Below are 17,385 nucleotides of genomic sequence, written 5' to 3' on the forward strand. Positions count from 1 at the left end.
CCGCCCCCGCCCCCCCCCCCGCCTGCAACTGCGGCGTGGCTGCACGAGAAGGGGGTGACACCGTGGTGCTGGACACCTGCAATGGCCACTCTCAGGGCAGCAGGCCCCAGCTGACCATCAAAAGCACCGAGGCATCGCCGCAAGTCAAGATCCTGAAGTCTTACGGAGGCAGGAAAATAACAGTACGTGCGTGGATGGCTGAATGATCTTGTGGTGGTTGCGCTTTGAGAACACATGTTGAATATTTCTGAATTATCAGTGAAGTTGCTCTTGGGGTTTCTGTGGTCGAGATGACCCTGAGGTGTTAGAAAGTCTCTTTTTCCCAGCCCTGAGAACGAAGAAGGAGTCATGATTCATTGGCTGTGCTTCTCAAGGTTGTTTATTCTTTGTTATCTAAAACATTTCTTCCTTGACCTGCTGAGCTCTGTCCAGCAAGTCAGTCCATGGCACACTGACTGCCCCTGGGGCGGTGTTATCTTTTTATATGAAAAACTACATTTACATTATTTGCAATAATTTTCCAATACCTATCACCTGTGTTAGACAGTGTGTTTCTACTCTAAACCAATCCAAAAGTGCCAACATCACCCAGAAGATGGAAGCCAAGAAGAAGAAAGAAGAAGGACAAGGCACATCCAAATCCCTCCATCTTGGCTTCTGAACCCCCATTCTAAAAACTCAAAATTCTACTTTTCTATCTGGTAGCAAACTAACTATCATTCTACTTAAACTCTCGTGGCTTGAGAATCCTCACATAAGGTTGGTAATTTTTTTCCATGGGTTAAAATCAAAGCCATAGGTGTCTCTGGATTCATGCCAAGGTCTCTGAGCCCCCTGGCAGGGGCTCGAGCCATCCAGGGCACCCAGAGGGATGTCCTGGGTTCCAACAGTTACTATGAAAATATCTGAAGCCATCAGAGTGCCTGCAGCCAAATGTACTGCAGAAAGAGAGCCAGGGAAGTGGCTGGTTAAAGTGCTGGTTTAGCAAAGTGTAAAACCAAACAAAACAAATACCTCTGGAAATTTTTTGGCGACATAGTGTAGCACTGCTTACTCTCTGCAGCACTCCATGTTTGCTTATGCCAGGCACTACCCAACCACATCACATAAAGCAAATTTCTTTGCAGAACTCAAGATATAAATATGCAAGGAAAGATCACAGGTAGCAGAGTAATGGAGTTTTTGAGTGGAGCAGTAAGACACTATTAGTCAGAGCGAGAGAGCCCCCAAAAGCTATGAAAATGGGCTGTAAATGTGCAACATTTGCTGTAGCATAAAGCATTTGCCTAAACAAATATATGGCCACAACTTACTTTGCATAAGTATTGCTTATCCACACTAATAGACTGAAATCACTGGAAAAATAAGAGCAGGCTGCACCAGGGGTTTTGGTAAAAAAAAGGGCTGCAAATTATGGCCAAGAAGATAATTTTATCCTAGAGTTGTATCATCAAGATTTATTGCTATGAAATGTTTTGGATGAAGATCGGTCCACAGCAGAGCCAGAATGATGCAGGAAGTGCCTGTGCTTGGCTCTCCTTGTGATCTCACTTGGAATAGACCTCAGGAAGGCAGTAATTGAAAGTCTGTTAATTATAGAATAGAGAAAAAGCAGGAATCAAGCTGTCATTTCATTTTGCAACTGAATGCAATATAATTACTGTTTTATTACCAGGATGATCTTAGCAAGGAATCCCTATTCACATTTACACCTGAGGTAAAACTCAGGGAAACAAATCAGGGCAGACTGGGGACACGATATGAATCCTGCTGCTGAGGTGAGTGGCAATCTACAGGAACTGCACAGCAGAGAACAAGATCCTTGAGCCCACCATCGAGTGGGGTGCATCCCAATCCTCCCAGCACTTGTCCATCATTATCCTCATGCAGCTCAGGAACTGGCTCCCACTGGCTCCCGCAATGTTCAAGGAGGATCGGAATGGGGTTGGGTCACGCAAAGTGGCAGCTTCCAGCAGGCAGTCACTGAATAACTCTGCAAACTCAGGGCTCAAAAAACCTTCTTTGAAGCCTCAATTAGCAGCATTAAATCCAGGTGGGATGCGTTGCCCGGGGCAGCAGGATAGGAAAGGGTTAGAGCTCTCCAAACTCCCAAAATAAATCCAGATATTAATCTGGACAGCGGAGAAGACTGAGCAGCTCAGGCAGCTCTGATTGCAAGGGTTTTACACACAGCCCTCTAGAAAAAGCCTGAAGTAACGGGGAACTAAAATAGGCAGAATTATAATTTAGTGAAGCCAAACTCTGAGTAAACCCTGGATTCAAGCACAAGAATAAAAATATGAGCTTGTTACTCCTTCACAGATATGAGTAGATTTGATGGGGAGGAACTTCAAAGGGACCAGAAAATCCCCACCCAAAATAAAGGAAAATGAAGGACGTTATTTGGATGAATAAATTATATTTAGGCAGGGGCCACTTAGAAAAGGAAAATAATTCTTTTGAAATTGTTATAATGAGATGTTTGCAACTCTAATGTATTTTTTAAGATTAACTGAAAATGTTTACTTTTGGATAAAAAGAAAATATTAATGCTACTTATCAGGATAGCATGTTCCTGCTCCCTCTCCAGGCTCAGAAAATTTTCAAATAGTTTTTTTTAAACCTGTAAAAATACAGCAAATAAAAAAATATCAGCTGAACAGATATTTTCTTTTTGCTTTTTTTTCTTCTTTTTATTATTTGGTTAGTAAACCAATCTGAAAAATCCATTATCCACACAGTTACTTCTTGTTTTGAACCCTGCTAGGTTTTTTTTTTTCCTTTTAAAGGTCAGTGTAAGCCTACCACTAGTCCTTTAATGAGAAAATTGCTTTATCCACTTTAAAACACAATCATTTTCTGGATAATCCGGCCTTGGAAAATGAAACAGTTCTTCAAAAGGAAGAAAGATATTTTTCAATCTTGGCAGTTTCTCTAAAAAATGTTATTATTTTAAAATTATTAATATAAAAGACACAAGGGTGGCCTTATTGTCATGGAAGTCACTATATAAAATTAGCTGGTAACTTACCACTGGGAAAACTTCAATGGATGCAAATATTAATTTAAGAAGAAAGTACTCATGGAGTTATATATTTATGTAATGCTATCAGATATTAATGCCATGGAATCTGAAAGCAAGCTAAATAATAGCACAAATAAATATTTATAGTGTTTCTAAGTGATCTTAAATTACCTCCGCCATCACTAACATCCTGCTTTGAAATTTTCGTTTCTGGAAAGAGACGTTTTTTATTGCATAAAAAGCTTGGTAAGAGCTTCAATTCACTTGAGCTTTTTTGTTTTTTCTGCCTCTTCAGATCCTGTTCCCTTCTGGGGCGTTTGTTCGAGCAGACCTGAGCGAGAGGGGAATGGGTGTGACAGTGAGGACACCGGGCAGGGACTTCAACAGCACCCGGGGCTTGTGTGGCCTCTTTGATGGGAGGGCTCACAACGACCTCAACAACGTGCCTGAGGAAGACTTCATAGAGGAGTGGAGGTACAAAGCCACAGAGATCCCACCCAGGAGATGCTCTTAGCTGTTGGGAAGGATGAAAGTTTGACAAGAAAGTCTCACACATATGTAGGCTTGGCAGAAAGATTTTTGAATGTAGAATCTGAAGAAGGAATAGAAATGAGAGTTTTGATATAGAAGAAAATAACTGCTGAGCCAGTTTTACTGGATAACCAAGAAGGCAAAGGATGTGTTAGTTAGAAGGGGGTTTTATGACTTAGAGCAAAGGATAAACCCGCCTCAAACAAGAAGATATTATACCAAGCAGAAAAATAGCACAGGCCAACAATTCAGTAAATGTTGCAAGTAGAAAAAAGGTCTCAGAATTTTCCACTGCAAGAAAACTGGAAAACAACTTCTAGCTTAAACTGTAATGTACTGACTTTTTGTGATTGGAGAATAGTAACATGAATGTGGTAATTACAGTAGTTATGATTTGCTATAGATAATAATTAAGGTATAGATTGGTTCTGCTGTATTAAGATGCTCAGCAGAGGAGGGTGTATAATGCCATGTAACCAAAACCAAAGGGTCTCCAGGGCTACCTGCAGCTGGAGCTGACAGCTGTAGGCACAGCTCTGTCACTCACAACCCTGGACTGCTGTAACCTCTTGGATGGAATAAACTGCATTTTGGAGAGCTGCCTGGAGTCCTGCATCCCTCTTTTCAGCTCTTACACTTAGCAGTGTTCCAAATGGCCTTTATGGGTTTATTTCATTACAGACTCCCCTAATGGCCTGACAGAGAGATCTGCTTAACCTAAGGGAGAAGCCTGAAGACCCATCTCCATCCCAGCAGCACAGGGGCTTAATCTTCAGTCAGCACAAAACACATCAGCAGTTTCCAAGAGAGAAGTTCTATATTCACAAGTGATGCCATGTTAACAGCTGTGTTAAGATCCCTCTCAGCTGTTAAAGAAAAATGCAGTTCCCACCCACCCTTGAAAACGTAGGTAGCTGACAATAGGGATTAATTAAGGGTTTCTTATTTCTCTTGTTCTTTTATTCCTGAATGCTAATTACAACATGTGAGTATAGATTAAATGTTACATTTTGACAAAGTCTGGTAATATATGTACCATGCTAAAACCTAATATCAACTCTACTGATGATGACAGTGAGCTCTGAGAACTTGTACTTTCTGGGGCAGATGGTCTGGAAACAGAGCCAGGAGTCCAACTCTGACATCTCCCTGTCACAGTCCCTGTCCCTATCCCTGCCCCTATCTCTATCCCTATCCCACATTTTAATTCCTGTTGCTGAACTTCAAACATGCCTAATAGGTGCCCCTAAAACCAAAATGGGCTTGCTTGTGTAGCCTGGTTTGTGAAGTAAGGAAAAAGAAGGCAAAACACTAACATTGCACTTAATCTGTATATGGGAGCTCAGCACAATCCTATGGGAGCAATGAATTTTTAGACTTCCTACACTTCAGAAAATAAACAAGCACCTCTGTCATATTCTAGTTCTATTCAGTGGGCCTAAGTAATGGCTACCTAATGTCTATTTTGGCCTGTCATTATAAATTCTACTATTTAGAATTCAACAGCCATCATTAACATCCTAATAATGGGGTAATCAGTCAGAGATTGCTTCTGGGAAGGCAGATGGAGAAATAGCTTGGTGCAAGAACCAACCAATAACTCACTGCCCCAAAAAAGGCTAAAAGGTCCTTCGGAGAACTTGCTCAGAGCAATTTTGCTGAAAAAGCTGAAGCCAAAGCACAATACAAAGGAATTTAGTTACGAAGTACTGAGGAGTTTTCTAGGGCTGTGTGATTCTTCAGGGAAGGCAGGGAAGCTCCTGCTAAGTGAGAGGGGCAGGAGGGGTGATGAGTTTCATCTTGCACTACCCCCAAGGATGGATTCTCAAGGACCCCTCAGAACCTGCATAGAAAAACCAAACCAATAGAGAAACTGAGGTCACCTCCAGAGGAGACTGGATCATTCTCTGATCCACTCACTGAGAAACAGCCCAGTAAAAAACAAAAGCTGGAGGGTGACTTTTCTGCTGCTGTTTTTAATTTCATTTTAAATAACCCTGAAAGCGTGCTAGGTTTTCTCCAGCACCTGAAGCCATCTGAGTGCCCACCATCTGGCAGTTCAGAGCTTTCCCTGGCTCCCACCTCTCTCAAGCAGCTGCAGGGCCCTGCATGCACAGATCAGTTTTACACACCAGCTTTCCAACACAACTTTTAAACAGTAAAACAACATCAAAGCTTCCCAGTCACTAAATAGCAACCAGAGAAGAGATGAATCTTAAAACTTGTGATTTAAGTAGGCAAAATAAAATCTTCAGACATTTAAAAATACGCCAAGAGACCAGCAGAAATGCTGTTAAATTCTGTTCACTTTCTCTATAATAGCATCCAACTCAATTGGATGAAAAAAAAATTTCTTTAGTTCTTTCTGGATTATAATAGGTGGCTCAGAGGAATAATAGTCTGGTCATCTCAAGCAGGGGACAGAGGGACATTTGAGCTCACTGAGGAGCAGCTGTATGTGCATGGCTGTGAGGAAGGCGGGGTTTCCATTCTTTCCCCACCATACACCTGTGTTCTGTGGACAGGGGCTGACCAAAAGGTAATTGGTTTCATGTAGGATTAACAGAGGATTTTGTTTCAGTAAGATGTCAAGGCAAAAGAGTTTCATTTTAGTGACATTTTCATTGGTGCATTAAGTTTCTGTCCTGATTCTGGACCAGTTTATGTGGTTGATTTTTTTTTTTATTAAATAAATAATATTTACAATAGCCTCTAGTTTATGTAGTATTATATCAAAGGAGGATCTGCTGCTGCCTTAGTCTAGATTTAAATGTACTTGATGCTAAGTCGGGGCAGATAACCCCTCTATTAGAACCAGAGGAATGGAGCATGAAGGACACTCATTCAGACACTAACATGTATTGTTCAAGGGACAAATCTCTCAATCACCAGAACCATTTTATTTTCCTGGACTATACAGAACTGCAGAACAGCTTGTGCATTTCCATGAGCATGAAAACCACTCTTTTGTCTCATAGTGTCTCCTGCTAAGCCCACACTTTGGGCAAAACAGTTCCATAAATGTTTGTGCTCATGTTTCAGGAGGAGAAATAGATTCATTTTGCCAGTGTCACTGAGATGTTCTGTTTTAAAGTCATGATTGTGTAAATGATTAAATTTGTAATATCAGATATGCCATTTAAAATGTATTTCTAACAAATTGGATAAAGGCAATTACAGTTTCCAACAACAGTATCTAGTGTTTGGCTCCAATATATTGGCAAATGCTTTCCCTTTCCTGAAATCCCAACATTCTGGCTGCAAGACAAAATTAAAGCCAAAATAATTTTAATTTTTGATGCTCTTTCAAATTTGTCTTGTAATGACACGCTGCAAAATATTGGGACAAGAAACATATCTTTTCCTATAAAGCCCTAGGATTCCTCTTGTACTGCACAAACAAGATCAATAAGAGATATGAGATTTCTGAAGAAACCTGAATCATGTCTGTTTATTCAAACTGAAGTCTCTAGAAGTTCATCCATCATTAAAGACTAAATTTAAAAGGGAGAAGAGAATCATCTCATCTTATATGATAGCCTAGCCCTATGATCAATAGAGAACTGCTTTGTGTTGAAAGAAAAAAATCAAAGAAAACTCTAGTAGAACGAAAGAATGAAATTAAGTATGAAAAAAAAAAAGGGGGGGGGAAGACATTTAAAAGAAAAAAGTTAGCAATATACATCTTAGAGGACAGATCAGGCACACATGATTTTCATAATGTAGGATTTCAAACAAATATGACTTTTTTGTCATCCTCCAAGAGTTAGCTGTAACACCCAGGGACAAATCCAAGGCCTCTTTCATGTATAGTACACAAAGGGTAACCTGCACCTCAGAGAAAGTCCTGCAAGGAGAATTCAAGCAGTTGGGCAACGCTCCAGCAAACCACTTAAACATCTGGTATAAAAAGTCTCCATGAAGTTCTACAAAACACACAGGACAACTCAAGAAGGGCAGTGCAAAAGTGACTAAAGAAAACAGGTTAAACTTAAGTGTTTTCTCAAGAACTTTTGTAGATTGGGAATTTATGCTTACCCTACCCTCAGTGAAAGTTTCCTTGTATGATAGAATAATTTGTTGAAAGCTTTCTCCTTCTAATCCCTTCCTATTTTTAAATCAGAATTCCTCCAGGGAAGAGTTTATTTGACAAGACTCCAGCACCCTCTGAGAGGAAGCAAAGGAAAAGTTTCTGCAGATGCCAGAAGGAGAGCACCAAGCCTGTGCCCGTGGCAAACACAAAAAATGCCTTTCAGACTCCCTCCCCTGAGCCCTCTGGCTGCCATCATGACCATGTGGACCACAGCTTTGCAATCCCATATCTGGATGTCACGTCTGAGTTTGTCACTCACGCAGAAGCAGAGTCAACTTTGAGAAAAGATGGGAAACCCCCGACCAAAGCTTTTGGTCAAAGACATTTTTCTAAATCAGTCCAAAAGCGAAGAAGCCCCGAGGTTCCACTAAAGTCCCTCCCACACAATGTTTCCATGAATAGCCACAGCTCCATTGACTCTACAAAACCAATAGGAGACCTAAGGAAAGCAAAAAGGCAAGACAAGTATTATAAAGACTCATCCTTTCACCCAGTGCATGGCCCAGCCCAGAGACATTCGGAGAGCTTTGCATATTTTTTCCCTGAGGATTATTTTGAAGGGGTTCGTACGAAAATTCCACTGTCATGGCCCACTCCCAATGGCCTGACTGCCACCAAGGCTCGGGAGATTTGCCACCAAATTCTTGCAAACTCCACCATTGGCTTGGCATGCAAAGGCCTCCTGGCCAGACACCTGGATGAGGCAATCGACATTTGCCTGTTGGACCTGCAGCTCAAAGATGACATGGCTTGGGCGAGGGCACTGATCGCCCTTTTGGAAAATGAGTGTGAAAGGAGAGTGCTGGGGAGCAGGAAGGGAGAGTTCCCTGTTGGAAACCAGCCCTCTGCTGCCTTGGAGGAGATCCTTGCTGCTCTCCAGTGTCCCTGCACAGAGCTGGGCTGCCAGTGCCCAGCAGGCCACAGCTCCCACCACTGCAGCTCTGCCAAAAGTGAGTAAACCTTCTTTCCATATTGGCAGTGAGTAAAACCTTCTTTCCATACTGGCAGTGAGTAAAACCTTCTTTCCATATTGGCAGTGAGTAAAGCCTTCTTTCCATACTGGCATTATTAGGCAGAACATCTGCACAGAGTTGTTTGCTCTTCAAGCGGTGCTACCAGTAAGGTGTTTGATGAATTAGTAATCAGGTTTTGACCTTGAGGAGCCAATCAAAATATCTGGTTGGCTGGTCCTTTGCTTTTTTTGCCTCAGTAACTTTTTAAAAATGGATTTTACAAGCCCCTTAGCAAATTGGTTTTGCAGAAGTGATTTTCTTTACATCTGATCTATCACTGGCAGGCTGACAAGCAGGCTTCTCACAAAAAAAAAGAGGAGCATCCTGCTCACCTTGTGGTCAATATTCATGTAAACGGTGTAGAGATATGTCTTTCTTCTTTTTTTTTTCTAGTCAAGAGAAAATAAAGTTTGAACCTTAATTTTAAACACTATACTAGTAACAACACAAAATTAAAAGTGACAAAATGGACAAGTAACCCTGCCAAAGCCATCAAATAGGGTCAGTCTAGGGTCAGTCACAATGGCACAGCTGAGACATCCAAATCTCCAGCCAGCCCCAGGAGCTCAGTGGCACATCTGACACCACAATGCATTCATTATCAGGGATGGGATCACCCATATTCTTCGCATTAAACATAACTTCAATGCATGGGTTTAAAGCAGTTTAAATATATCCTGACATCCTTTCTTTCTGTTAATGACAGACTAAAATTTTCAGAATAACTTCTCAAATATGGAAGAATTAATTCTCTTTCACACAGAGAATAACTGACACCAGGGACAATTTTGAAACAATTGCCCAACATACAATTCAATGTTTAACTTATTTCTCTGTGATACAAAGGGGTTAGGGGGCTTGCTTGGGCCAAATTTTAAAATTTTATTTTTCTATGGCTGAAATCTCTCAGATTAGAGGAAAATAGCTTCAATATGACCTTTCAAGTAAAAGCTAATGGCACCTTGTCTTCTTGCTGTGACATCAAATATAAACAAGGACAGAGAACAGAGCTCAGCCTGCGATTGCACAGGGAGGTGAGAAATGGAAAACAAACACACATCAGCTGTGGCAAACACCCCCAAAACCACTGCCTTCCTCTGCCCTGGCTGCTTTTTCTGCCTCTTGCTGCCTTTGCCTTGTGCATTTCCAATGTTCAGCTGGACAGGGTGCTGGGCCATCTTGTCTAGACAATGCTTTTTCCTGAGTTAGAGAAAACTTGAGAATAAAACAACCCATAAAAATCAAAACCAAGGTGAAAACTGGCATGCTTAATTTTCAGGATATTCTCCCTTGTCTTTGGTATAAATGTAGAGAAATTAGGAGAAAACATCACACAATAAATTCATCTCAACATTAACTATGGAGAGGAAAAAGTGCTGCCACTGTCCAGAGAGAATCAGTGGAATGAGCTGCAATGAGATCCATTATTAAAGACCATTTATGAATTCATTTATTAGTGATTTAGAATATTTTTCTATATACACAAAAATAGAGAAGCTGGTTTATATATTATATATATATATATATATACATATATATATATGTAATTACCTGATATTTTGAATGAAATATAAAGCAGATCTATAGATGCAGCCTAAGGTCGGATCCCCTACAAGGAGAAATAAAATCTTAGTTCTGGCATGCCAATCACCCTGACATTATAATACTAGGAAAAGGTCATCTAGATAATTTGGTACAGTCAATCAAGGCAAGCCTCCATGGGAGCTTCACCTTTAGCTGTTCTTGATTTTTGAATTTAATTCAAAATATATTTAAGGTTATTTGCTTGTTTTCACATGTCACATTCAGAAATGTTCTACACAGATGTCATGGGATCATTGAGATTGGAAAGGATCTGGGACATCATGGAATCCAACCCTTAACCCAGCACTGCCATCTTCACCGCTAAACCATGTTCCCAGGTGTCACATCTGAGGTGGTTTTTTGAACACTTACAGGCATGGTGACTCCACCACCTCCCTGGGCTGCCTGTTCCAATGCCTGCCCACCTTTCCAGTGAATACATTTTCCTTAATATCCAATTTAAACATCTCTTGGTGATGACAGCAACAAGATCCTCTTGTCTGATTGCTTTTTACTTGGGACAAGAGACCAATTCCTACCAGGTACAACCTCCTTTGAGGTAGTGCAGAGAGCAATAAAATCCCCCCTGAGCCTCCTTTTCTGCAGGCTGAACACCCCCAGGGCTGCTCCCCTACAGATCCCAAGGTCCATGTGTGATGGGACACCTCTTTCCAGGGAAAAACACAGCAGCACCACACAGCAACCACCAGCATCTCAAATGTCACTTCACAGGGCTGGAGGTGCTCAGAACCGAGGTCCTGCTGACATCACGAAAGGCTTTCACGCCAGAATTGGTCACTAGAGATGAAGAATTAAGATAAATCTCAGAAATAAAGCTGTGTGCTCCAACCAGAGCAGCTTGAGCCCCATCCCTGGGAGCTCAGGAGTCCTGGCCTGGCTGGCAGAGCCCAGGAAATCAGCACAGGCAGGATGAGCCCCTGGGCTTTGTGGCTAATGAGCAGGGGTTCTGTAGGAAGGGAAAGAAAGGAGGAGAAATTAAGAATTGAATTAGGTTCCTGCAGGACATATAAAAGTGCTGTCTCTTTCACTTTCTTTTCAAAAAGTCAGGACAGAAGAAACAGGAGAATGAGGGTTGATCTCAGAAATGCTGAGTTTTAAGTGCTATTGCTAGGGAAAAGTTATTTTCCAGGAGAAGCTACATAAGTTATGAAGGAGAAGGCAACTCCTTTTGCTGGCTATATATTTTCCCATCAGTTCCAAAACAAATCTCTGTCTAATTTTCTCAGGCTGGAATTATAGATGTGAATTAAAACTCCCCCAAGATCAAGGAGGCCATCAACATAATTCAAATAAATTTTCCAAGGTCACCCAACCTCAGCTATGCTGCCAATACAGAACAATATATTCTGCCACTGGTTTTGGCAGCATACACACCCAAAAAGATGGTCCTGCAGTATTTTTAGGAATCAAAATACAGGCCATGATATATTTGAAGTGATTTTAAATGAAAACAGAAATAAAGAGAGAAGATGTGAAGTGTGGCTTGCAGACAAGTTCACTCCTCTGCTCTGCCTGACTCCAACAGGAGCAGTCCAGGTGGCCAGAGCTATAATTATCCTCACATGAAAATCACTATTTGGAGTTGAAAGGCACCTCTGAAACTTGGCAGCACTCCAGAAGCTTAGAATTTCTTAATGTTGCTTAACATTTCATAACCCCCACCCTCCCCCCAACACCTGTATAAGGTGCTTAAAATGTCATTACCACCTGTAATTAAAGGCAGAATCCAATTACAGCAGATAGCAAATCGGGTTGGTGCTTACCATTTGTATATATTGACCATGTTGCTTATTAAAAAATATCAGGACTGGTAAAGCACACATAGAGTAATGTAATATGCAGATTGAAGCTCTAAAGAGCAATTACAAGATAAAAGGTAATGAGGAGTAATAACGACAAATTAGTTTCAGTGAAGTAATGACACTTGAAGTTAAAATTTCTACGCAGAAAGTTCTGGGGAGAAAAAAAAATTAACCAGCAAAGAAATCAAAGCCAGCAAAAAATGATGGTGAGAGGGTGAGAAGGGAATATTCACCTTCCATACAGACAGAGATCCCATTTTCATATCAATACGTTTCAGTGGTGCTATTAAGAGGGGCTGTGAACCCAACTGCATTTTCAGAGCTGTGAACCACAACCACACAGGTCCCCCAGACCCATCTGCTACACCCTGTTATTTTTAGAGTGGTTATACAGACCTTTCTGAATTCAGCAGTCTGCTTTGGGTCCTGTTCATGTGCTGTAATTAAATAATATGAATTAAAGCAGGCAATATTTTTTAAAATTTATTTATAAAGAGCAAAATTATGGGGTCAGCTATCCAGTTCCTCAGGCTGGGTCTTCCAATGGAAAATGCCTCTCCCCCTTGGAAGAATAAGCTCAGATTTTTGATCAAACCATGAATGTAAGGTCAGGTACATATTATAGAAATCTCATCATTTATGTAATTGTGATTTATTTTTAAGGTTAATTCTCATTTTCAAAGACAAAGCATGAGGAAGACATTGAAAGAAAATACTTAATTTTTTTTCAGGATCCCCAGGTAAAAGGGGACAGAGTATTTCCATTGTCTACATCTAACTCCAATCTGTTTTGGAGATTGGAGCATTTGTATGGGAGCATCCTGGCTGAAGTAAATACTTGTCTCCCACTCGAATCAATTCAATGATCTTAAAATTCCAGATCATTGTGATTATGTAAGGGCTGTTAGGAAGTCAAGTAAATTAATACTTTCTGATATTTTCAATATGTGTTTTGCTGATAAGATGCAGAGGGAGCCATCAGGGTGTGTTGGTACAATAGATGCTGTCCTTGCATAAATTAAAGTCAATAAATTAAAATATTATGCAATGTAAAAAATGCATCTTAGACTTTTCAAAGGAAATATAATCCATTTCCTAAATCCCCAGGATATCTACAATGAGAAATATTGCTCACTGTGTGTAAGGCTGGTGTTCCCTGTGGCTGGGACCAGCTTGTGGTGACCAGACCTTCAAGGGAAAATTCCATTTAATAGCACCACAAGGGCCCCAGAAACTGTTACCAGAAACTGTGACCCTTTTCCACAGGAACTGATCATTTTTTTTTCAAATCACTTGGGCTTGTAAACAAAGAAAAAACAACCAGGCTTTTTGCTAATATGCCAAAACATGTTCCATGGCAGAGAGGATGCAATACACTTTAGCAATTCCATTGATTTTTCAAAATTGCATTTCATAAGAAGAGTCAAATGTGCTTGTGAGAACAGCAAAAACCATTCTTACTGTTTCAAACTTTTCTCACCAAACTACTGTTGCTATAAAAAAATGTTAAATTGCATTATCCCTGAAAAAGCCCTTCTTCTTTTCAAATGGTAAGTCATTGGGCTTAATTCTACTCTTCATTATAAAATTCCATTGACTTTGGTGAGCACAGTATTAACAAAATCACAGTTCCTGTCACTTTGATGAAGTCACACTATCAAGACAAAAATCAGATCCCTTTTTCACGAGTGTTCTTTTCTTTTTCCCTTTTTCTCATACTAATTGTTGACTTTTGCACTCCACAATGTTGAATTTTCCTGTCTATCCAGCTGAGGGAGGTTTGAAGCTCTCCGGTGCCTGCAGCCTCCCCGTTCCCTCTCCTGTTTAAAGGTTCACTCAGCAGCTGATGGGTGTGAGGCTGTGTTCTTGCACTGAAGTTTAGAAGCTGGGGCTTCTGTTTCTATCAAATACATTTTTCTTCAGCAGTGAATCCTGTAAGGCAGGGAACATTTCAAGCAGATCCCTATGTACCATTGCAGCATAAACCACATTTTAATACACAGCTCCCATCCCACTGGGACTGTGTTCTTTACACTGGGCTTAAAGATATTATAGATATATTCTTATTTCCTTTAAGGTGACATTAAAGAAGTCTCACTAAGATATCAATGCTCCATAAAAGAGGTTCTGTAAAGCTTGAAAATGAAAACTTTTCTTTTGAGACCTGTTATCGCCACTTACTATGAATTTTTTCCCCTCAGCTTACCAATATTGGAAAGTAGATAAAGTATGAAGATACATATTATGCAATTTAAGATTACATTGTGTTCAGTTAGTCAGCATTTTCCTAGTTAAAACAATTTGTGATTTAGGACTGAAAGAAAACTGGGGAAAGTATCTTTAAAATGTTTGTTTGTAAAGCACACTTTCCTTCTCCCAGCCATCTGCAGAGCAGTGGTCCTCATCATCATTGATGCCCTGGCACAGGAAGCCCAGAAAAGTTGTGGATCTCCCATCCCTGGAAGAGTTCAGGGCCAGGTTGGGTGGGACTTGGAGCATCCTACTTGAAGAAAATCATTCTACAGTGTCTTCAGGTCTGGGCTATAAAAATTTACACAAATACATTCTTCTCAGCAAAAAACAGAGCCAGTATTAGCAGACATAATTTTAAAAGGTATAATGATTAAATTCAAGCTTTGAGATTATTTGTCAAAACATTAATTTTTGAACCTAGGACTTGTCACCTTTTAAAAATAGCACTCTTGTTCTTTTAGAGGAATGAACACCTCCAACAACAAAAGTTTTAGTAGGAGCCACAAAATTTACAAAAGAAAAACACTTTAGAATCAAAAGAGAAGAAAAGCACAAACTTTAACTACCACAGATGCGTCCTCACTGACACCCACGTACTCTGCTCAGAGAAACATTTTTCTCAGTCACATCAAACATCTTTGTGGGCAGTTCTCAGAGACTGGGGACTTCTTGCTAGTTTTGAAGCCTTTCTTCTTTTCATAGCAGTTTTACTTTAGTTTTTGCTGGTGCAGATGCAATAAACAAGCATCTGAAAAGGCAAACATCAATACCAGCTTTAATCTACTGTTTTAACTCCCAGTTCCTTCCATTTGAGGCACAGACCTGGCTGAGCAGGAAGAGGACTATTAGCTTTATAGTTACAAAGTCAATAGAAAATGAATTTTAAAAGGATATCAAATCTTGGTGATAAGGGACATGGAAGGTTGCATGCTCAGTGATCCATTCTATTCCCTGCAAACCAGGTCAGGGAGATCAGTCTCTTCTGCAGATTAGTTTATTTGCTTTAATGCAAAATGAAAACAGTGAAGACAGTAAAAAAAAAACATGTAGCTAAACAAAACTATTTTCCAAAGAACAGAGGATTAAATTTCTAGAAAAGTTTAAAAAATTATAGGTCTCATTCAAACTGACCAAAGCCAGACACCCCAGATGCACACCTGTAACTTTATATCAGGCTGTTTACAGGTACCACAGGGAATTTCAACCTTAAATCTTGTTACATCCAAAAGAAAAGAAAAAGCCCTGAAAACACAAGCTCCTTCTCCAAATACTCACAATGCTCATACAAAATAAACAACACATTCACAACAGTTTATAAACTAGAATTAAAACTTGTCTGATTTAAGTTGACCAAAACCAAAAATTCAGAGTAAACCTTTAAGGCCTTTACATAATATTTTATGTTGTGTAAAGAGCTCACAATCCACCAGATACAGAACATTCAACCAGTTGTGAACAAAACCCCAAGTGTAATAACCAGATTAAATCTAATTCAGTAACTTTAAACATGGGAAAATTACTAAAACTAACTAACTGGGCACTAGAGTAGACATAAGGACCAAGATAACACCACAATGACCCAAGTCCTTTTTGTGACATCACTGCACTCACTCTTAGGAAGCCTCAAGATGCTGCCAAGGGTTCTTCCCAAAAGTGCCACTGAGGGACCAAAACTGAGACCTGCTTTGGTGTGCCAGTGAGCACCATGAGTGCACAACCAGAATTTTACATGAGCTCACCTCTCCAGGCCATCTGGAAAAGAAGAAATATTCTGCAGTCAACAGCACAATCCTCTTCTTTTCTGTTGCTGAAGTACATTGCTAGCAAGCCTTTTAAAAATAGAAGGATTAAATAAACCTCAAATGTCACAGTGAGTTTTCTAAAGCAAAAAATAATCTACCATATTGTTGCAGCACATGGATGCTTTCAGTGTGAAATTGAGCCAGGCCATTTCTCACATGCAGGGAGCTCTTGCAAAATGTTTTTTCCCCACTCTCTCTCAGGGCTCATTTCTGCAATCCATACTGGATACCAGAGACCCTCAAAGCAGAAAACCAGATTCACTCCATGCCAGCAAAAGGTCACAGATCTAGAGTTTGGTACTATGGAAACAGGGTTGTTTAGGTTGGAAAACATCCCTGAGGTCTGTGAGTGCAGTTGTTAATCCAGCAATATCAAGCCCAGCACTAAACCATGTCCCCAAGTGCCACATCTACACAGCTTTTAGATACCCCCAGGGATGGTGACTCTGCCACTTCCCTGGGAAGGCCATCCCAGTGCTTGACCACCCTTTCAGTGCAGAAAGTTTCCATAATATCCCATCTAAACCTCCCCTGCTGCAATTTGAGTCCATTTTCTCTTGTCCTGTCTCCTCCTAGCTGGGAGAAGAGACCAACACACTCCTTGCCACAGCCTCCTTTTTGTTAGTCATAGAGGGATGGTCCCCATGAGCCTCCTTTCCTCCAAACTAGACACCCCCAGCTCCTTCAGCAGCTCTGCTCCTCTGAGACCTGGGTCTGGAAGCAGGAAAAACACGTTTTCCTTCAGAAAGCAGGGAGGTCACTGATGTGCCAGAATTCTGGCAAAGAGCATATGGCTGCTGATAGTGTTTTCTTAGGGAGGATTATCAAATGAACTTGAGTCATGAGTTCCAGGATAATGCATTCAGTGGTTGTGTCTATGATTACCAAAATAACGTTATACACAAAAGAAATACAATATTTATGCAAGCATTTGGATGGAGGCAGACTCAGACTTGCTCTGTCCAAGCTGTAGAGATAATTAAGCATCGGTTTGCTCTGATACAGAACCCTCATACCTGTGGTAGCTGGAGGCCCACATCCACACCAGCAAGCTCTGGCATGGAAAATTGTTCAATCAGCCACCTGATTCCAAGGAAGGGGCACCTGGGCATCACGGGCCATTTACTTTCTCACTTCAGCAAAGATTTAACCCAACCCAGCACTTATGATCTGGTTTTAAATTTGCTTTTCATGGCTTAGATTGCTTATTTATCATCCCCTTTAAGAAAAGCAGGGCAGTTCTTTTCCTTTTCTTTATTCA

The 17,385-nt window shown here is 40.6% G+C and overlaps 1 protein-coding gene across 1 annotated transcript in view; it reads left to right on the forward strand.

Moving 5' to 3' along the window:
* The window catches only part of LOC106632255 (von Willebrand factor D and EGF domain-containing protein-like), a 169,765-nt gene that overhangs the window by 76,261 nt on the left and 76,119 nt on the right, over positions 1 to 17,385 (forward strand). Inside the window, 3 exon segments of the mRNA XM_031057240.1 lie at positions 17 to 182; positions 3,321 to 3,499; positions 7,680 to 8,599. Of these exon segments, the coding sequence (XP_030913100.1) occupies positions 17 to 182; positions 3,321 to 3,499; positions 7,680 to 8,599 (1,265 nt within the window).

Source organism: Geospiza fortis, unplaced genomic scaffold (assembly GCF_000277835.1).
Source record: "Geospiza fortis unplaced genomic scaffold, GeoFor_1.0 scaffold112, whole genome shotgun sequence".
In the NCBI taxonomy this organism is placed as follows: Eukaryota; Metazoa; Chordata; class Aves; order Passeriformes; family Thraupidae; genus Geospiza; species Geospiza fortis.